General features: G+C 25.8%; 1 protein-coding gene across 1 annotated transcript in view; it reads left to right on the top strand.

Moving 5' to 3' along the window:
• The window catches only part of LOC111639665 (hemicentin-2-like), a 62,475-nt gene that overhangs the window by 24,708 nt on the left and 13,446 nt on the right, over positions 1 to 24,321 (top strand). The window contains exons 2-5 of the mRNA XM_023385579.1: positions 4,807 to 5,145; positions 19,375 to 19,485; positions 20,830 to 21,033; positions 23,144 to 23,440. Coding sequence (XP_023241347.1) covers positions 4,807 to 5,145; positions 19,375 to 19,485; positions 20,830 to 21,033; positions 23,144 to 23,440 — 951 coding nt within the window. The remainder of the gene's footprint in view (positions 1 to 4,806; positions 5,146 to 19,374; positions 19,486 to 20,829; positions 21,034 to 23,143; positions 23,441 to 24,321) is intronic.

The following is a 24,321-nucleotide window of genomic DNA, read 5'->3' on the forward strand; positions in this document are numbered from 1 at the left end:
TAGAATATGGTAGTAAATTAAATAAATAAATGGAAATAAACAAATTTAATTTCCTAAGTAATAAAGTGAATTAATATTTATAAATTTTTTCTCTATTATTTAGAAATTAAATTATTTCCATTTTAAAATATTTTAATACGAAAATTTGTTATATAAGCTACTCTAGAGCGTTTAAAATTTGATGTAGAATAATTTATGTACAGTACATACTTGTTTATGTATTATATAAAACTATATATTTAATATATGGTTATATAAATAAATTAGTATATATTAAATTCAGAAGTCATTAATTGTAAATGATATAAAGTTTCATACTAATCTTGTAAATTTAGTTATCATACTGATAACAATGATAAAGGTTTAGTTTTAACTTGTTTTAAAATTAATTTTGAAATATCTTTACTAATTGCAATATTATTCTAAATCCTTGTAAAGATTTTAAGCTGACTAAACTACTGTTTCCAAGTTACAAATAATCATACAACCACTTGCTCATCCAATTAGTTTAATTTCCTGTTGCAATCTGTGATAGTTACATCAACGAAAATTTATAAAATTCAATTTGAATTAGAAAACTTTAATAATAATTTGTTAACACTTCCAAAACATTAATATAAATATACTTAGAAGTTATTTCTTCACACTTTATGAGTATTATTTATGTATACTTTAGCCATGAGCAATTATCCATAGATTCGTTGTACAGAAGAGAAGATGCGATTTCAAATGCCCTTATATAATATATAAAGAATCTATAGTTGGAAATAACAGAAGAGTAAGATGTGAAATTTATGGCTTAATCAACAAAACAAAATGCCAAATTTTATATATATTATACATATATAAATAATATGCAGTAGGAATGACTTAAGGACAGGAAATATCAAATGCATATGAGCTGCTGAAAGATCGATATAACGTACGGAATGTTAAAGGAAGAGAAAAAATATTGTAATAATTCATAATTTTTACATTATATTTTAAATTTATAACGTCATTTTTATTAACGAGGCGTTTATTGGTTGTTAAGAATNGCAGATAATGTAATAATAAAAATTAAATATATATTTTCAAAAATATTTTATTTAAAAGAGTAGAAATGATGTCAGGTAATGACATAAATGAGCCAATTGGACATCATAAATCTTTTTCATATTAGAGTCTTATCTGTTAGTTAGTAATAGCATCACGCAATATTCGTAAATGTTAAAGAGGTGACGTTTTGACAATAAAATTCTTCGTCCTTCTTCAAAAACTAATCTCTTTAGAATAAATCCTAGAGAAATTGTTAAATTCTCATTATCTCTTGATCTATAGTGTTTTATAATTTGTGATAAGAATTTAACTATTGTTTTTCTTCTATCTCTTCATACGTGTTTCTGATATTTTGATGGTAATGAAGCTATAAATAGGAGACGTGGAGAGTATAAGAATGCGCCATTTCATTCTCACTTCGTGGCTGAGTCGATAAAAATAACTGTTTTTGTTTATTCTTAATCTAAAACGAAAGAATATGCTTGTTTTTTTTACTAACATTGCATTTTTTTTTATTTTTTCAAGAGCTTATATCTTTTCAAATTATCGCGTAAAATTTTTGTATTATGGAAAAAGAAATTATTGTAAAAAATGACATCTTCATCGTTTTAGAAGAATTTTTCGTACATTTCAAAAACGTTTAATCTATTCATATTACAAAGAAATAAATAAATTTGTCTCGCTCTCTCCCTTTTTCTATCTGCAACTTTCAATGGATAAATTTGCTTTTGTGGTGTAAAACCATTTATATTCGGTAATAATACATTTGTATATACATAGATGTATAGGCCTATATCTTTTCCCAGAAGAGATCAGAAATCTAAAATGGAGCAGGAGGAAGAGAAGAAGAGGAGGAGGAGGAGGAGGAAAAAAACGCTATCCCGTTTCCCATTACATTTTACGATAGCCTCCAGGTCAAATGGTTAGAAAATATACAAAAATTCTATTTTAAGATTGGATCTAAAATCGGAGGAAATTTAACAGATAAAATGTAGCCAAATCCTTTATTCCTTCTGGGAATGAACGAGGTCTCTAGGCAACTGTTTGCAAATTACCTACAGTTGAAAACCATCACGTTCATATCAACTTTGGAGAGGGAGTCGAGTTGGTGGGGCTTTTGTTCGTGTTTGCTGCTTCCACTACCCGTACTGTTAATTTCCGGTGTGGAGAAACCATCCTGTTCAGGAGGTAAGCTGTTTGTGGTCTAAATATCTACTTTTACCCTTTGCTGATAGTGGTTGATAGAAAACGACGTTGTCGATTGTGACGCATGAATGAATCCTGATTGAAGGAAAGAAGATAGAAAAAAAAGAAAAAAAAAAAAGATAATTCACTTTGTGGTAAAACTGGAATTCTGTATGATTGACAGCTGTTACGAGTAAAATAACTGGATGCTGCCGAGAACCATAGCAATCTAATTACTGCCTGGAAGTAAAGAAAGTCTTGTCTGTTCTGGATGAAGAAAGTACGCGATAAAGTGATTTTCGCGTTCTTTTGTTAGTGCCATTGAACCAAATAACAAGTTGAACTAGAATGCTCGTTACTACAACTTTGGGTCACATGGGGTAAACTTTTGGACAACTGGAAACCAAGTGATGCAATAATGGAATAAATAGCCTTAGGTTAAAGTAATTGTTCAATTTTTCTTCTAACACGCAATTAAATTTTTATAAATTTCTCAACAAACTTTTAAAGAATTTCACTTCAGTTTTATCTCGTTAAAAATATCCATCTTATTAAAATAAAACATTAATAAAATTACTAAAAACAATGACACTACTTTAAAAAACTGTATACTGTACTTAATTTATACTAAGTAATTTTTTTCTGCAGTTTAATATATTACAATTTCATTATCTTAAATAATTTATTTAAAAGCAAAATTAAATTAAGAGCATTTATTTATTTTTTTAAAAATTTTATTTATAGACAGAAAAAAATGATAAATTTATACTGTAATTAATTCAGTATTAAATTTCGAGAATCTTTTTAACCTTTCTTATATAATTTTTTCTATTACTCTATTGTTTATACATGAATATATTTAATGTAAGTTTAATGAAAATTTTATAATGAAGTATCATCTTTCAAAAATTACAAAGAAAGTAAGAACAAAATGTTTCTTAGAAGAATATTCAATTGCATTACCCCGTATTTATAAAGAGAAATAATTAACTAAATAATGACAATAATTAAAAGGTATCATAATATTATATTAAAGTTTTTTTGGTTAAAATATTAAATTTTTATATTTAAAAAAATATCATTTTATACAAATAAAGTAAAAATTACTCATTTTTTTACTAATGGATACAGGAATATAGTAATAAATAGCAAAGGAAAACAGCATTGAATCAAGTAAAGTTAGTTGTACATGTTGCAAAATGAATTACTCAACCTGTTTAGTTTGTCAAATAAATTGTTTAAAAATAAAAGAAAGGGATAAAACTTCTACATACTTTCTTTTTCTATTTTTCAAAAGTTTCTTGTCACATCTATATATATTTTTTCTTGTAGAAAAAAAGGGGTAAAATAAATATATCACACTAAAACAAAGCAAAATTTGTTAAACAACAGATAAATTATCGATCTACTGTTTTCTGCAAGATGTCTAGAAAAAACAAACGGGAAAAAAAAGGAAAAAACTACAGAAAGCAGCTGCCTATGACGTATACTAACTCTAAAATGCAGCATAAATTTAATATTTTTAAAGGTTAACACAACCCACAGGACTACTGCACTTTAGCAAATTTTCTTAGAATATAACCTTTGAAAATTTTGAAACTTTTCTTAATTTCTTTATTAATATACAACTAAATAATATGGAAAATAGTTATTTATATACATTTAAATAATTCATAAATCAGATATGCATTGTTACGATATAATTATAATGGAAATTAGCTAATTAACATTAATATAAATATACTTAGAAGTTATTTCTTCACACTTTATGAGTATTATTTATGTATACTTTAGCCATGAGCAATTATCTTTATGCATCTTTTCNGTAAATTTAACAGTTTTAATAACTTATTTAAAGTCCAGTAGCTAATAAAATGTTTTAATCAATATAAATTTAATCGTGTTTAAGAAGTAATTAAATTAATTTAAATGCGATTAATTATAGTCGAGTTAAAAATTGTTATCTAAACTCGCGTAAAATAATATGATATTAACTTTGCAAGTAAAACGCGAAAAAAAATAATAATAAATAAATTAAGAAAATTAAAATAATTTATAAATTAAATCGATAATTAAATTTGCTTTTAAAACTAAAATCGCGGTTATAAAATAACTGTCTACGTCATGGATAAATTTAAAACTGTCATTTCTTCCGAGAGTAGTTACGATAAAGATCTCATCGGATAGGAATAAAAATTAAGTTAATCAGCTAGTCATTTTACATTAGCTTAGTTAGTGGTCCATGATATTGCATTTGATTATTAAGATGCTGTTTGCGTGACACTGAAGGATCACATTGAACAAAATTAGAACGTCTCTCCTCTGTATCTTTATTGATGTCGGTTGCCTGTTTCATGTACAAGGCAGCAAATGACTAGTGCAATTATTACAGCATAAAATAATTACCATTATAATTTGACCTCGTGAGACTTTAATTTTCTACCGGAAAGATAGTTTTCTTCGACTACTCCAAGTGGGTGTGGCGACATATTTCAAGACGATCCGCTGTAAAAAAAAAAGTGACAAACGAGGACAATGCACTCACCCATTGTGGTAATAAGTTCATTTTGTATTCCCCTATAGCTGTGCCAGTTTTCCATGCTCTTGTCGGAGGAAAAGTGGAACTACCGTGTGACCTGAATTCAACATCACTAGAAGACGACATATCGTTGATACTATGGTACAGGGGTGAATCAGGTAATCGTCCTATATATACCATCGATGCGAGGGAAACATTTCTCAACGAAGCCAGACATTTCCCAAGAGAAGATTATCAAAAAAGATCCCACTACAATTCTTCTGTATCTCCATCTATCTTGAGAATTGAATACCTGAGGAAGGAAGATGAAGGGCAATATAAGTGCAGAGTGGAGTACAGGCGAGCCAGAACAGAAACACAAGATGTTCTATTAAAAATCACTGGTAATGTTCTTCTTTTCCCTCAATAGCATATTTAGGAAGTCTAATATACTGATTTTAGCATCTCTTTACGTGTCTGAATTACAGGAGTAGTAGATTAGATTTCAAATAAATCTACAATTCATTTTTCCATTATTTCAGTCAATTATGTAGGTAAATTTTAAGAAAAATGTTTTAAAATTTTAATATTTATTTATTTATTTAACTAATTAAATAAAACAAATTTTAATTGAGATAAATTTGAATGTTTATATTATGAAAAGATCAAGAGCAATATAAAGTAAGGGGATTGTTATAAATATTGATTAAAAAATATATAAGTTTTGATGAGATAATTACTTTTTAACGAAAGGAAAAAATTACTATTTTTAATATAAAGAAGTGGGGTCGAAAATGCTGAGATTTTTTCAGTTTGGTTGGTTAAGTAGTAAAATGGCATAATTACGAAGTTGGCAATGATAATTATAACTGGAAGAGAATAAAGGAAATTCGTTGGGATTTTTTTTTAGAAAAAATCAAAAATTCTTTTTGAGAATGCGATTTTGTAAAGTATTGTGGAAGAGATGAATCACGATCTTTTCAGAAGTTATGTCGTCATAAAGAACATCTTACCCATTAGATGCATTGTAAGTCGTGCACATCGTCACTGTGAGATTTAGCACGCTCCAACAATTTCTCTTCATTTCTATCCAAGTAACTATCGCAATCTTCTTACGTCACCTTATTGTCTTCTTGACTACCTAAAGTGATCTGCCTTTCAGCACTTCTTCAGTTTTGTAAATTTACTCTCCAATTTCTTATTCTCATCTTTCTTTTAACACTGTGAAATCCATTAAAAACCATCTTTAATTCAGATAAGTATAGACGTACGAGGAAATTATTTAATAAGCAATACAGAACATTTCTTAAACATTATGATGGATCGTTTAATATGCTTTCTTTGCATGTTTAAAGCTCGCTAAATTTTAATGTATTAGAAAGCGCTATCTGCTTTTCCTTTTATAGTATTATTTAGCTATTATTTTTCATATCTTCTGCAATTTTTTTAGAGATTTCATAATATATCATGAACACTTTCGTGTAAATTCTACATTTGCATAGCTAGGAACAGCTTATAACGCCCAAAAAGTATCGAATAAATTTTATTTTATTATTTTCGCTCTTAAGTAAATCGCTTGAATGGTTTTAAATTTTTTAAGCATTATGCATTTTATAAAGGTGAGATTATTCATGAGTTATATTTACTTACATATGAAAGTGTATAAGATGAAGTTTTCAAGGAAAAACTCTCTTCTATTAAAAGGATGACGAGATCCTTAATATAGAGATAAAATACCTCTTCGCTAGCAAAATAGCAGATGCATTAAGATACAATCTTCTTCATGGTATTTTGATGTTTGGATGTGGATGTTATATAAATAAATTAGTATATATTAAATTCAGAAGTCATTAATTGTAAATGATATAAAGTTTCATACTAATCTTGTAAATTTAGTTATCATACTGATAACAATGATAAAGGTTTAGTTTTAACTTGTTTTAAAATTAATTTTGAAATATCTTTACTAATTGCAATATTATTCTAAATCCTTGTAAAGATTTTAAGCTGACTAAACTACTGTTTCCAAGTTACAAATAATCATACAACCACTTGCTCATCCAATTAGTTTAATTTCCTGTTGCAATCTGTGATAGTTACATCAACGAAAATTTATAAAATTCAATTTGAATTAGAAAACTTTAATAATAATTTGTTAACACTTCCAAAACATTAATATAAATATACTTAGAAGTTATTTCTTCACACTTTATGAGTATTATTTATGTATACTTTAGCCATGAGCAATTATCTTTATGCATCTTTTCTTGNCTTAATATAGAGATAAAATACCTCTTCGCTAGCAAAATAGCAGATGCATTAAGATACAATCTTCTTCATGGTATTTTGATGTTTGGATGTGGATGCTTATCATTCACGTACAAAAACTAAATGAGCTTGTGCTGAATAACATTTTTTCCCATATCTAAGATATATTTTTATATATAAAAAAAAACTTTACTAATCTACAGAATATCACTTTACATTTAAAAAAATCATAATAATAAAAAAAATATTACAGATATTATATTTATATATTAAAGCAATTTTATTCGAAGAATAAAGTTAGTTTGCATTTATTAAACTTTCCATCATACAGCATTTAAAAAAAAAAAACTTGCATTATGTTTTGTAATTTAAGCATTTGTGACTTTAAAACATTTAAGAAATTTCAAGTTTCATAATATATGAGAAAGTTTTATATAGCTGTAATAAATTATAAGAATTTACTGCACTTGATACTTTGAAAAATCGATATTCAGATTGTTTATTGCTGCCATATTGATCTCAGTTCGATTATATAGTTAGTCAAATCAATCTTAGAAACTATACTACATACCGAAAATAAAATATATTAAGTAGATATTGTTTTACAATATATTTTATTTATATCTCATGCACTTTACGAATAGTTTTATTACACTAATATACTGATAATTAGCGTAAACCGCTATAATTTACGCTTATTATACTGAATTTCTATTACCATTGTTAGTATAACGAGATAAGACATTATTATGATTAATGGAATTATTAAGTAAAGTGAAATTATTGTTTAATATATTAATTTTGAAAACTAATTCGAATAATTCTAAATATTTCAATTATTATAATCAACAAACAANTTCCAAAACATTAATATAAATATACTTAGAAGTTATTTCTTCACACTTTATGAGTATTATTTATGTATACTTTAGCCATGAGCAATTATCTTTATGCATCTTTTCTTGTAAGGAATGAATGCATCTATTAGATTTTACGTATAAAGTAAATAAGTCTCAGCTTAAGGCCTCGCGTTCTGAGTATATAATTTGGGGCCTCATATTTCTACATTTATTATTATTTGATGGAGAGAAAGGGCCTGTTATGTGTTATAGAAATTGGCTACAACAAGTCTAATTCCAGTACTGCATCTACGCAAATTATGTTATAAAATTTAATGGAGTTATATTAAAGTTTTAATAGCTCACATTAACAAAATAATTTTTTTATACGTAGCAGATAATGTAATAATAAAAATTAAATATATATTTTCAAAAATATTTTATTTAAAAGAGTAGAAATGATGTCAGGTAATGACATAAATGAGCCAATTGGACATCANAAAGCAAAATTAAATTAAGAGCATTTATTTATTTTTGTTTCTAGAAAAGGTCATTGTTTCTGGTGGATTGTGTTTACTGCTATTATTTTCTATGTCATTTTTAACTTTTTCAAATATCTTATAAAATAATAACGAATTGAGTATAGTTCCATTTAAACTGACTCGAAACTGTTTTTTTTTTTGTTTTATTTTTTGCAGATTTATATAAAAAATTGATACTATATTGTTTCAGGTTTGCAATTGATTTTTCAGATGACAACTGGATAACATTTTTTTTCTTCTATTTATGAAATTTTTTTTTGTCTTCTCTTTCTGAAAAACCAGATCAAACTTTTGAGTCCAAGTTAAGCCAAATGTTCGGAAATTTATGCAAATCAATTTTATTCATTTACATATTCTTGTAGCAAATTTAGTGAAAAATATTTGGTATATATTCTGCTTTGGTTTAACATTCTGTCAAGAAAAATCGTTACTAATAACATTTCAGGGGAAAATCTTTATTCTTTTTTTAATTGATTATTATGCTTTAGAGACTTTGAGAATTTTATAAATAATTTTTGTAGCATTTTCACTTGAAGTTATTTTATATGTGTTCCCTTTTTTTTATGCAGTTAAATTCAGTTATCTTTATAATAAACGATCTATCTTCGACTTAGTTTTTTTTCTTATTTTTTTTAATGTGTAAAAATGTTTCCACTTATTGAATATTTTTTATATAATATTTTATAGTCATATATTCTTCTAAGTATTGTTTTGTGTTACTAAATACAGTTAACATTTATCTTCTTTCGTGTTATCGAACTCAAACAAGCTACTTAAAACATGCACACTAAACAATTTGATTTCTACGTTTGTAAGCATACTAACGAGGAAACTAAGTATACATTATTTATATGATTAAAAAAAATAAAATAAAATATTAAAATTTCTCGAGTCTCAAGTTTTATTATATGATAGTAGATTAAAAATATATACTTTAAAAATAATTAAGATTTTTTTATTGTTATTAATTATGCGTTATATAAAATTATAGACTGTCTTTAATGTATACAGAAATGTAAATTTATAGAAAATATTAAAGTTTATATTAACATATTTGTGCAAAATATAAAAAATTAACTTTTATTAAAGGATTTCTTTACAAAAAAATATATATAATTTCAAAAATAAATGAGTAATTTTAGGTAATTCTATACAGTGGAAGATAGTTGTAATTTTAAAAAAATTATTAGTAATTTATATTATTAATTTAATTATAATTCTTAAATGTTGCGTTAAATATTTACTTAAGCACTTTTGTTAGCTATTTAAAAACTGATCGTAATAGGCATTTATTAATTTTTATTTCTTGGTCGTTAATTATTATATCATATTATTCTTTACAGTTTTTCCTTCATATTTGAAAGAGAAATCAAGATTGACAATATTTTAATAAAGATTAAGACTGTTTTAAATGCAATAAAAGTAACTTTATTTAAATAATTATGAATTTTAATTTTTCCACAATTCTAATTTAAATTTTCTATGAATAAAAATGTAAAATAATAATTTATATTCACAATTTTTCTCATTCAAATTATTTTATTCGAAAATTTTAATTCAGTAATCAAATCAAAAGAAGAATATTATGTTTTAAAAGNTTTACTCATTAATGGAATAGTGGAAGTGGCAGACAACCAATTGCCTTTGGCACCTGGGTGCTTCGGAACGGGTTTCGAATGGCAGACGTCTGTAACAGCCAGCAACATTTAATGGAAGTAGGAACAATGCTTACAGTTAAAATAGTTTTCAGTGGAGTAGATTGATATCTGAATGGGGAGAGATAAATAAATCATGAGCAATTGAATTGAGGTAATATGAAACTAGAGTGAGACATAACAAGATTATTGTAGAATAAAACTGAAGCCGAGTTGAATAAATTGTTTTGATAACTAAAGATTATTCTAGCGTTGTTAAAAACACCTGGTTTTTCGTAATAGATATTAAAAAATAAGTTTTTTTCATTTCCTAATTTTATTAATAAAATGATCTTGCTGACGATGAGAGAACATTTCGTTGAATTTATGAAACTAAATGGATTTTTAATAGTTCAAATTAACTATCGACGGTTGGTTTTTATAGGTCGAATAATTTTTCCCTTCCTTAAAAGAATTTAGTTATTAATGCTAAGCGATGAAACGTCATGTTCCATAATTGATTAAATTATTTCCGTTTAATTTGTAGATGAATCTAAATGAAAACTAATGAAATGTTTGCATGCGAAGAATATAACTAAATATGCTACAGATATAAGATGGAATACGTAAATTAACTGATGAACATGTATACTTTTCAAACATATTTTATAGAAATAACTAACCGAGATATAAGCTTATATAAAATAATTAATCAGTAATAAGGCTATAGGAACACAGTTCTCTATATAGTAGGCCTTTATATATTACACAACAGTTAAATATAAATGCCATTTCAATGCTAACAATGTGGGCTACACACAAACTTAATTAAATCTAATTAGTACAGTTATCGATTAATTAGTTGCAATGATTTAGTTTAAGGTATTAAGTACTATCGCTAGTAGTAGCTTGCATATACCAACAGTTAGCTTGATGAATGTTTGGTGTGCTGCAAAGTGAGTATTTCACTCAAGAGGACGTTGCCAGCAATATATCAGTTTTGTAGCAAGCTACATTGCAAGTAGACTTTCATCACCCAACTTAAATTCATCATATATAAATATATACTCGATGTCGGAACATAAGTGAAAGCTCGTCTTCTGAACATTATTTATTGGTGTTTAAACTTTTAATATGTCAGAAGAAGAAAAATCGTGGATCATACATATTGTCCCATTTTTATTAAAATGACTGTAAAATCGAATGATTAATTTATTTTCACGAATAATTCATAAAACAGATGGAAGAATTGATTTTAAATAGACTCTAGAGATAAGGTAATATTCTTTATGTAAATTACGATTTTTCATTCCTTTTTTTTCTTTATCTCTTCTCTAGTTTTATATAACTTTTTAAAATTTATTTTTCTTTCTTTAGTAAACTTTTTAAATTTTTTTAAAGAAATAATTTTATGTTGCTATTTTTAAATAATTTATATTGTTTCTACAATTGGCTACATAATTTACAGCTATGTGCTTAGTACATTAAACCATTCGTCTTTTATAGCTGATTTTTGTATTATTTTTTTAATATATAGACTTATCTCTTTATATATTTAATATATTCGAGTAATTATAACTTGGCAAACTAATAAATTTTATTTATTATACAGTAAAACCTGTGTAAACCGGAATTGCGCTGTACCGAATATATATATATATATATTTTCTGTATAGGCAGGTTTCCGTTTTATTCAGGTTCCGTTTCGGACAAGTTTTACTGTAATTAGTAATTTTTTTAAACAGTAAACATAATAATATAATTCTTTATTTCAATAAATGCACTATATTTTTTTATTATTCGATGAACTATTTTCTTTTAAATTTTAATTTCCAAAGAATCTATTCCTGTTAAAATTGAATAAAATTTACATTTTCTATATGGATTTTTAATGATAAATTCGAAACTTATTTTTATAATAACAATTTACATTAAAAGCTTTAAATGTACTTTAAATCTTTTTCTAAAGGATACAAAAAACGATTTCCGATTTATAAAAATCAATTTTTTCCTCTCATTTCTATTACTTCAAAACAAAAATTCACCGTACATTAAACTATAAACAGGAAAAGTCATTGTACATTAAACATCTTTTTCTTTTCTCTTTTTTCCCTTTTCTATCTCTTTCTTTTTCAGTTTATCTTCACTTTGTTGAAAAATAAATTAGAAAACAACTTTTGAAACTTTCTATAAAAACGAACGTTATGCTAGAATATAAAATACTTATCTAAACTCTTAAGGAAATGGTCAAGAAAATTTATTGATTTTTCAAGAGTAGCAATAACAGTTGTATTTCTAGTCATGAAGTGTAGAATCGTATTGCAACTTTATAAAATTAGAACCGGATACAACTAAGCTGCAGACTTTAGAAAATTGTAGCCTAACAAAAATGAATCGGATGGTCTACGATCGATTGGATTTTTATTTATTTTTTTATCTTCTCAGACAATACACCGAGCAAGGAAAAAAAATGTCCTTCTTGTGCTATAGATTTATCTCGTCATAGAGCATTTTTTACAACAAAAAAGTTCTTTAAAAAATTCCTAATGGAGAACAAAATACTGTAAATTTGATAATAACAAAATTACAAATCTGATTAACAATTTTTTAAACTATTTTTCTTTTGTTTTTTTTTCCACCGTGCCTTATTAACTCGTGAGAAATATTTATTAATATTTATTTACTCCCATATTATATAATAAAATTCAACTTTTTTTTGATAATTTGTAAATCAAGTTTTAAATCTTAATTCGTTGTTAGTAAAAAAAATGATTTTATGAGTTAAAAACGATGCAAAAATAAGATTAAAATTAAATAAATCTTCTTAATATGGTTGCTTTTAGAGTATGGNATTTCACTCAAGAGGACGTTGCCAGCAATATATCAGTTTTGTAGCAAGCTACATTGCAAGTAGACTTTCATCACCCAACTTAAATTCATCATATATAAATATATACTCGATGTCGGAACATAAGTGAAAGCTCGTCTTCTGAACATTATTTATTGGTGTTTAAACTTTTAATATGTCAGAAGAAGAAAAATCGTGGATCATACATATTGTCCCATTTTTATTAAAATGACTGTAAAATCGAATGATTAATTTATTTTCACGAATAATTCATAAAACAGATGGAAGAATTGATTTTAAATAGACTCTAGAGATAAGGTAATATTCTTTATGTAAATTACGATTTTTCATTCCTTTTTTTTCTTTATCTCTTCTCTAGTTTTATATAACTTTTTAAAATTTATTTTTCTTTCTTTACTAAACTTTTTAAATTTTTTTAAAGAAATAATTTTATGTTGCTATTTTTAAATAATTTATATTGTTTCTACAATTGGCTACATAATTTACAGCTATGTGCTTAGTACATTAAACCATTCGTCTTTTATAGCTGATTTTTGTATTATTTTTTTAATATATAGACTTATCTCTTTATATATTTAATATATTCGAGTAATTATAACTTGGCAAACTAATAAATTTTATTTATTATACAGTAAAACCTGTGTAAACCGGAATTGCGCTGTACCGAATATATATATATATATATTTTCTGTATAGGCAGGTTTCCGTTTTATTCAGGTTCCGTTTCGGACAAGTTTTACTGTAATTAGTAATTTTTTTAAACAGTAAACATAATAATATAATTCTTTATTTCAATAAATGCACTATATTTTTTTATTATTCGATGAACTATTTTCTTTTAAATTTTAATTTCCAAAGAATCTATTCCTGTTAAAATTGAATAAAATTTACATTTTCTATATGGATTTTTAATGATAAATTCGAAACTTATTTTTATAATAACAATTTACATTAAAAGCTTTAAATGTACTTTAAATCTTTTTCTAAAGGATACAAAAAACGATTTCCGATTTATAAAAATCAATTTTTTCCTCTCATTTCTATTACTTCAAAACAAAAATTCACCGTACATTAAACTATAAACAGGAAAAGTCATTGTACATTAAACATCTTTTTCTTTTCTCTTTTTTCCCTTTTCTATCTCTTTCTTTTTCAGTTTATCTTCACTTTGTTGAAAAATAAATTAGAAAACAACTTTTGAAACTTTCTATAAAAACGAACGTTATGCTAGAATATAAAATACTTATCTAAACTCTTAAGGAAATGGTCAAGAAAATTTATTGATTTTTCAAGAGTAGCAATAACAGTTGTATTTCTAGTCATGAAGTGTAGAATCGTATTGCAACTTTATAAAATTAGAACCGGATACAACTAAGCTGCAGACTTTAGAAAATTGTAGCCTAACAAAAATGAATCGGATGGTCTACGATCGATTGGATTTTTATTTATTTTTTTATCTTCTCAGACAATACACCGAGCAAGGAAAAAAAATGTCCTTCTTGTGCTATAGATTTATCTCGTCATAGAGCATTTTTTACAACAAAAAAGTCCTTTAAAAAATTCCTAATGGAGAACAAAATACTGTAAATTTGATAATAACAAAATTACAAATCTGATTAACAATTTTTTAAACTATTTTTCTTTTGTTTTTTTTTCCACCGTGCCTTATTAACTCGTGAGAAATATTTATTAATATTTATTTACTCCCATATTATATAATAAAATTCAACTTTTTTTTGATAATTTGTAAATCAAGTTTTAAATCTTAATTCGTTGTTAGTAAAAAAAATGATTTTATGAGTTAAAAACGATGCAAAAATAAGATTAAAATTAAATAAATCTTCTTAATATGGTTGCTTTTAGAGTATGGATGAAAGCATTTAACTTAAAAGGATTTAAAAGTCTGTAAACAATTAATTTTTATACGAAATTTAAAAGTTAATAAATGAGATTCTATATAGATTTTTATACGAATTTTTATATGTAGAAGCCTAAATAATTTATCATTGATAATAGATTATTTGTAGATGTTTATATTTGTTGAATTTTAAATAACATTTATCTGATTACAAAACTTCAAAGTAAAATATAAAAGAAATAATATAAAAAATCTTAGTTTTAAAAACATTAATCTATTTTTAATCTTGTTTACTAGACTTTAAAAATATCAAATCTTTCCAGTTTAAATATAAATTCCGAGTATTATTTTTCTCTTAAATGGAATGCTGAAAACAATTCAGTTATTTCGCTCTAAAATAAATTCTATTTATATTTTTAAATTGATCTTAATTAATAAACACTAAATTTAAATATATAATAATAATAACTCATTCAGTTACCTTATATTAATTTTAATACTACTTATAATCATAGAGGATTGTGCATTATAGAATAGACTTTTTGAATGCTTAACGATAAAAAAATAATAATAATAAATTGTGTTTTTATTGAAATATCAAGCTGTAAATTAATAAGAAGCGACGGAGTATATTATGAAATCATATAGATATTTTGTAAACTATTACAAGTTTTTTCTTTTAATATTATCTTTCTTGTTTTTTATCTCTCGTTCTTTCACACAGTTAAAGCATGAAACATTAACTGTTATTAACTTTGCGAAATCCAAAAGAGAGAAAAACACTTATCAAAAAATCTAATATAGTTCTACGTCTATTCGGCACCGAAAGTATTATATATCTTACAAGATGGTCATTGAATGTCAGTTTAATCCACTTCATCAGATGATACCAAATATGTGGTTCATAACGATGAGTGTTCTTCGTGAATTTCTTGAAATGTTTGATATTTTTAGATACGGTTTCCAAAATGTCAACGTATCTTCCATTATTTTTTTCTGCCATTTCAAATATTTATGAATTTCTAGTCGTATGCTTTCTTTGATAAAATATGAACTTCAGAAAACATTACATTTACCTTCTTTTTTTAAATGATATTTTACTTTTTGTATATGTCAAAGTCCTATGTCTTCAGTCGGATTAGAAATGACAACTAGGACATAATCAAGATGGATGAAGGATTAAACTGTTATTTAGAAAGAAAAATTTACAGATTAAAAACTTTACTGTTTCTGCAAAGAAGAGGTTTTTTTTCTATGTATTTTTCTATTTTAATTAACATTAAAATGTGTATTTTTTATATTTAAGTATCTCCCTTCTTTCTGTTATGATTCTATTACGTGTCGTTTCATTTTCTCTTTTATCTTCTTCTACTATAAAAAAAAATTATATTAAAATCGATAAAGTATCGAATATCAACACTGTATCGAGATACTTTTAAGTATTCTCTGATGTTGCTTTTGGTAAGAAAATTCGAATTTTTAACATTAGAATGCTCCCTAGAGCGCTCGAATCTAAGCAAAATATTGAGTAGCAGATGCCCTAAGGTTGATAGTTTGCCTCTTGGGTAAACACCTTAAGACGATTGATGATGTACCTGGAAGGAAATTGCTTACTCTACTTGAACTCTGAACTGTAGTAGGACAGGTCGATTACCAGAACTCTGCTTCTCTTCGGTTTAAGAACTATCGTTAATACACATTGGAAACCGATCTGGAGTCTCCTTCATTGTTATCTACTAAAAGTGTGAAGTAAGAAACACGGAGATACATTTGTTATCGAAGAACCCATTACCTTAAGTATACTTCTTTTTTACCAAATATAAAAAACATCGTTTAGTTACAGAATGTTTATTCAGCAATGATAAGAAATAAAGTGATTGTTTTAGTTGCCTCATCCTTTTACATTATACACAGTCGATAAGATTATTTTTATTACCCTCATAAATTATTTTCATAAAATAACCTAATCAATATAACTTAATGAATGAATTCTTTATTTTTACAACTGTGTTGTTGTTTTAGTTTACAATAATTAAACGTAATTAAAGTAAAAGATATTGTTTAAAGAATCTGATGTACGACGAGAAAACGTTGTACATGAAATTAAATTAGGAAAAAATAAACAAAATTTTATTGATTTTTTTCACTAATTTAATTCTGTTAAAAATTTAATTAAAGATTTTCTTCAGATTCATTGATGGCAAAATGCGATGAATGAATTACTGTTGATTAAATCTATAAATTGGTTAATTAATGCTGTTTGTACTTCAAAAGATATTGAACTTTTTCTGAATAAGTTTACATTCCATACGGTTGTAACATTTTTTCTTTCTCATTAACAATAATGCTGTGTTACTTCCAGCAGAATGCATTACTTAAGAGTTAGAACTTATTGAATAAGTTATATTCATTTCGTGGGAGCTATCATCATCATCATCCTCTTAGAGTTATTTAGGGTTGGTTGATTGTTCCGGTTACAACATATCGCTTCCTTAAGCGATCATCTCCTTCCTTCTTGGATGATATCGTCTTTGAGTGAGTTATGGCGAAAGTAGAGATGATAAAGAAGTAAGTAATCTGCTGATTAATCAAGTAAGCTATAAAAACATGTTAGACATGATACAACAAATTGCTCTTTTCTAGAGCGTTGTTTCTAATATGGAAAAGTTTAATCGGTTAAAGACGTGTTCAAAACAATTGTCGTACGATTGTATCGCGTCACGAGATTATGCCTTTTATTCTCACTTTACATACAATTATTCTTTATTATTTGTATTAAAAAAAAGACATTTAAACATTTTATTCGTGCTGAAAATTATATAACGTATAGAAGACCCGACAATACGTCAATAGTGTCGCATCGTGATCGCTTCACCCTACCTTAATTTACTATTCTGTATATTATCGCATAAAATTTGTTTTATAGGATATAAAAGTCATTATAAATTAATTACCACGCTTTTATTCAATTTAAACAGATAAATATTTTCAAAATAAGTGAATTTCATCAACTTTCTTACTGTAAAACCTCCATAACACCCTTCTATATTTAGAATCCAACTAACACACAATAAGACCAATAATTCACATACAATTTTAAATTTAAAAACAAAAATCAATCCTTGTATAAACTAAATTCCAACAAAATTTAACGAATAAATGTAAAACTTTAATTACTTTTTACTATTAGTACAAAGGTGTACTTTGCAAGCCGATCTTCATCTCAGGAAAAGCAGACAATCGCACTAGCTTATGCAAATTTGGAAGTCGTTTAACTGATTACGTAAATAAAGTTCATCCTGCGTAACATAGCTATGCAGTTGTTATTTAGAATGGATACATTTAAAGTCGTAAATTACTGCATATCTTTAAGTTCCATTAAGTATATACAGTTTGGTTTTGTTGATATTCTGTAACGTACTTATATAGATATGAAAGAAAAGTTTGAAGAAGGATTTGTGAGAAGGATATTCTCGTTCTTAAAGTATTAAGAAGTTACAACTTTTTTATTGCGGAATGATAGTTATTTTTTTTCCATAAATATTAAAAAAGTCATCGTTTTTATATAATATTTATTGCGAAAATTACGATAAAATTGATTTATTTTTTTTCTTCTTCCAACTTAGCTATTTATTTCTTAATAATCAGCAAATAATAATAATTTCTCCTCTCGTCTTTGGTATGTACTAAAGAAGAAAAAATATAAATTATTCATAAAAAGAAAAAATATATATATATATTAAAATATTATTTAAAAATTTAAAGTTAAATCGAGCGTATCTTGAGCTTCTAAATAAGGAAATTATTTTTTAATTTCCTTATTTAGAAAATTAAATTTTATAAAATAAATATCTTGATATATTTATAAAGAATAAATTTAATTAATTAAAGGTTTTCTTGTGTTTACTATTCTTTCATAATATTAAAAATAATTTTTTCATAATTTTGATGTGTAAAAAGAATAAAAACTTTATAACAAAATACAAAATATAGCTGAAATTTAATTAAGGGTTTTATTTAAAAAACAGTTTCGTTAATATGGAAAAATTATTAATTATATTAATACAATTTACAATTTAATTATAACAAAAGTTAATATTAAATAACTTTATAAAGTTAAAAGCAATAGCATAATATAAATTATAAATTCTAATGACATTATATCTGATTTTAATTAAATTAATTTTAATTTATGTAAAATAATAATTAAATTTTCATATTTTAATTATAATAGAATAAAACATTAAAAGTAAAGAAAGCAGCAAGTTAATATGAAAGAAAAGATTGTTAACATTTTCTATATATAAATGGAATTAATTAATCAACTAAATTATTAATCATTTTACATGCCATCCATTGTCAGATATCGTTAAATTACACGTGTAGTAAACAGAATAGATACGTAAAAAGGAAAATTAAACGTAGATTTATAGCCGTAAATAGAAAAAAATGAAGAAGAATGAGAGTAATCATCATTCACATGATGCTTCTGTTTCGTAAAGTTTAAAAAATTTCAGCATCGTCCAAATAGGCAATTCGAAATCACACCACTTTAATTTCTCGTATACATCAGAATTGTAATGTATAACTATTACTTAGTGTTTTGCTTTGTTTTCTCCATAGTGCCTCCGAGAGAAGCAATCATAATGGATGAGTTTGGCCAACACCTTCACGGCATCATCGGACCGTACAATGAAGGATATCCTCTATCTCTAATCTGCGAGGGTGAAGGAGGTAAGAAAGAAGCTATTCCCTAGAACTACACGGACGGGGGAAAAAAAGAAAAAAACCACTTTCCATCACCATTTATCATTTTTCTTCTTTTGCATGCAGTTTTTGCCATTAGGTAAGCCTGAGGAAATTTTTAGATAACGATACTCGTTTTTGACTCGTATCAAATGGTTCTCGAGGGTAGTATTCTACTAGGTTTTCTTGTTTTAAACATATTTTTGCCTAATTCCTGCAAACTTTTATACTACTCGAACTTATATAGCCGCATATGGAATTGGTCCAAAACTTTGTTTGGTGCTTTTTCTTACTACTTTAATAGATAGTATTCTCTCATTCAAGTCATTAGTCAAACGAATTTTCTCTTATTCCTGTTATCTTAAACGCGAATGTCGAGCCCATGTGACTTTTACTCATTAATGGAATAGTGGAAGTGGCAGACAACCAATTGCCTTTGGCACCTGGGTGCTTCGGAACGGGTTTCGAATGGCAGACGTCTGTAACAGCCAGCAACATTTAATGGAAGTAGGAACAATGCTTACAGTTAAAATAGTTTTCAGTGGAGTAGATTGATATCTGAATGGGGAGAGATAAATAAATCATGAGCAATTGAATTGAGGTAATATGAAACTAGAGTGAGACATAACAAGATTATTGTAGAATAAAACTGAAGCCGAGTTGAATAAATTGTTTTGATAACTAAAGATTATTCTAGCGTTGTTAAAAACACCTGGTTTTTCGTAATAGATATTAAAAAATAAGTTTTTTTCATTTCCTAATTTTATTAATAAAATGATCTTGCTGACGATGAGAGAACATTTCGTTGAATTTATGAAACTAAATGGATTTTTAATAGTTCAAATTAACTATCGACGGTTGGTTTTTATAGGTCGAATAATTTTTCCCTTCCTTAAAAGAATTTAGTTATTAATGCTAAGCGATGAAACGTCATGTTCCATAATTGATTAAATTATTTCCGTTTAATTTGTAGATGAATCTAAATGAAAACTAATGAAATGTTTGCATGCGAAGAATATAACTAAATATGCTACAGATATAAGATGGAATACGTAAATTAACTGATGAACATGTATACTTTTCAAACATATTTTATAGAAATAACTAACCGAGATATAAGCTTATATAAAATAATTAATCAATAAATATGAATATCAAAGAAAAAACTTACATATTTAAGTTATAAGATTAAATAAATTTAAACTGATTTTAAAATTATAATGTAAATATTTTGTAGTTTAGAAGAGGATTTTAGCGTATAAAACAGCCAACGGAGAAAGAAAAAAATTACTTTATTTCACTTTTTTTTTCTAATTGTAATTTGTTTTCTAGGAGACCCTCCTCCGAAAGTCACATGGTGGAAAGATTCGATTCTAATAGATGATACATATACACTCACACCTCAGCACTTCACCAGGAATGAATTACACTTTTCTACTATCCGCCGATCTGATCTGATGACAGTTCTTACTTGCCAAGCAACCAATTCCAACTTTACAGCTCCAGTTACTAGTTCTGTCACTTTAGATTTAAATTGTAAGTATTTCAGCCAATTTAAAATAAAATATAACTTTCTCGAATGTTGTTTACCCATTTGATTTTTGTTTCTTTTTAACGAATGTTTTTGAAACAATGTATATTATACTACAAATAATTGAACGGTAATGTTTTTAATTCAATTGGAAATATTTTCAGTATTTTAATTTTCTGTAAAAAACAACAGAAGAGGGGGAGGAAACAATAGTAAATTTTTATTTTTTTTTATAATATAAGGAGTAATTTATGTTGCTTTGTTCATTAAAATTCTGAAGTGTTGTTAAAATGTACTTCATTGGGAAACCATTAAGTTTTAAGAACATTAACTTTCTGAAAAACTAAAGTTATCTAATAACAATTTTCGTTATTATTTTCTCTGATTTTTATTTTATCGTTTTCTTATTTTCTTTCTTTTCTTGCATTCTTTTTTTTTTCTTGTTTAACTTTCAGAATTGAATTTGAAAAACAAGAAATAAAAATAAAAATTTTACCATGTTGATCTTAAAATTCATCGATTTTCATCAACAGTCGTGAATCTTCCACTTGCTTAAAGTAAAATAAAATGGTTTTGTATTCAAATAAAAATTTGTAGAAATATTTTAAATCACGAAATAAATTAAAAAGTACCTATATATATGTAAATTTTTCAAGTATAAATTGATTTTTTTTTTTACTAATTTTTGAATAAAAATTTAATAAAAGAAAAAATTATTTAAAAGAACACTCTTCTTATCTCTTAAACAAAACAACAATCTTTAAAAAAATTATGATAAAAAGAAAAACAATTTCTTAAGTAATTATTGTTTTAACAATTTTAATTTTCTACAATCTTTAATTTACAATTGTATGTATTGTACTGTAGTACATAACGTTTTGTTACAATCATTGGTTGTATTTAATGGAAAGTTTAGTTGAGAAAATTGCTTTAAACATTGCATTTAATGTTCGCTCATGTGTTTTCGTGAACAAAACTAGTATCAAGAGAATTACTCTTTTGTTACTTGATATTTTCTATTAAATTATTCGCACACTTTTACTTTAAAAACCTTAACTTGGATTCTGTATTGAGCAATGTTAAAATATCTCTCCTTGTTTATAATTTAATATTATCAAGAATTCTTTTCTACTAAAGTAAACAACGTCATGGTTTTTCATTACTTAAATTGATTCCGAAAAGAATTTTTGTATTTTGATAATGTGAACGGAAAATGTTCGGTTGATGTTCTTTTTTTTTTTAAATCGCAAACTTTGTACGTAATCAAGGTAATGTTAAGAGAAGTTTAGGAAAAACCTTGATTAATTTTAGATTGGAAATTTTTTTTTATCCTCCCCTTTCTAATCTTTGCTAAAGATTCATTGTAAGAATGGATGTTTAAAGCATGTACTGTTTCTTTTACAGAATTAAAAAGATCTGGTTTACGATCTTCCTTTAACTTTTTTCTTATCTAAAAACTGTTTACTATGCTATATGATAAATTAATTTTATAATTAATTCTATAAAAAAAAAGTTTATTATTCGTGAGACACAGCTTCTGATTGGTTGAAAGCAAAGGAATACCTAAAACCAGTTTCGAATATAAAATTGGTTTATAGAAAATAATAAATGAGAAAGGAAAACAATTTTAATATAAATTAATGTTTATGTATATAATAATAAAAGATATACTTAGTTGTAGTTGATTTCGCTTCTGATTTTAGCAAAATTACCCAGAAAAATTTTTAATTTTCTAATCCATTAAAATTAGAATTTTCGTATGGAGAGCTTAGGTTAAAGGTGATTTTGCTCGAATTAATTATGGCAATTAACTACAACTAAGAGTTTCGACTCGCTGATTAAACGAAACTCGATAACTTTAAAGTGAATGAAACAAAAAGAAAAGAAGAAAAATAGTAAAATTATATAAATACAATTAGAAAAAAAAGAAATATATTCTTGCATTTAACAAAGAAAAAAAAAATTAATAAATTTCGAAACAAGACAACAGAAATTAGTCACGTAGTGAGAACCACGTGTCAATGTGCTCCTTTGCTTGCAATACTCTTTCTATGTAGATTGCTTTTGACGAGAGAGCAAACGGACAAAGAAGTGATACAAATTCCTTTGTGCCAGTGAGGCCTTTAGACGTAAGGATCCATACTGCCTATCGTCCCGTATCTGTCGGACAGGAGGTGGAATTGGTGTGCCAGTCGCAAGGTGCACGACCCCCAGCACAAATATCCTGGTGGAAGGGAACCGAAAAACTCACCCAAGTGAGGGAAACAACCATTCGAGAAGACAACCTAACAATCAGTGTCTTGACCTATGTGCCTACCATTAGTGACAACGGGAGGAATCTGTCGTGTCGTGCAGATAACCCTCAGCTGAGAGACAGCGAAATAGAAGACGTCTGGTTCCTCGATGTTTATTGTAAGTATTCATTTATTCAATGTGTGCTTTGCACTTTCACACTGTCCTCTATTCTCATACAATATTTATTAAGCTTGAAATTGTCATTATGTTTTCTTTTCTCAATACCTGATTATCTAACAGCGAAATCCACTCAACTCGACATTTAGATGCAGTTTATTCTTGATTAATTTACATTTAATACTAAACTCAATTGAAAACTTACTTTATTCGCATTTTCTATTTGAATTTCCCCACAAATATAACACGAATGCTATTCTTAAATAATACTACTGTATATAATATATGATGTTTACCCATTTGATTTTTGTTTCTTTTTAACGAATGTTTTTGAAACAATGTATATTATACTACAAATAATTGAACGGTAATGTTTTTAATTCAATTGGAAATATTTTCAGTATTTTAATTTTCTGTAAAAAACAACAGAAGAGGGGGAGGAAACAATAGTAAATTTTTATTTTTTTTTATAATATAAGGAGTAATTTATGTTGCTTTGTTCATTAAAATTCTGAAGTGTTGTTAAAATGTACTTCATTGGGAAACCATTAAGTTTTAAGAACATTAACTTTCTGAAAAACTAAAGTTATCTAATAACAATTTTCGTTATTATTTTCTCTGATTTTTATTTTATCGTTTTCTTATTTTCTTTCTTTTCTTGCATTCTTTTTTTTTCTTGTTTAACTTTCAGAATTGAATTTGAAAAACAAGAAATAAAAATAAAAATTTTACCATGTTGATCTTAAAATTCATCGATTTTCATCAACAGTCGTGAATCTTCCACTTGCTTAAAGTAAAATAAAATGGTTTTGTATTCAAATAAAAATTTGTAGAAATATTTTAAATCACGAAATAAATTAAAAAGTACCTATATATATGTA

The sequence above is a fragment of the Centruroides sculpturatus genome, unplaced genomic scaffold (genome assembly GCF_000671375.1).
Source record: "Centruroides sculpturatus isolate CEXI.00-Female unplaced genomic scaffold, Cexi_2.0 scaffold1402, whole genome shotgun sequence".
NCBI classification, from domain to species: Eukaryota; Metazoa; Arthropoda; class Arachnida; order Scorpiones; family Buthidae; genus Centruroides; species Centruroides sculpturatus.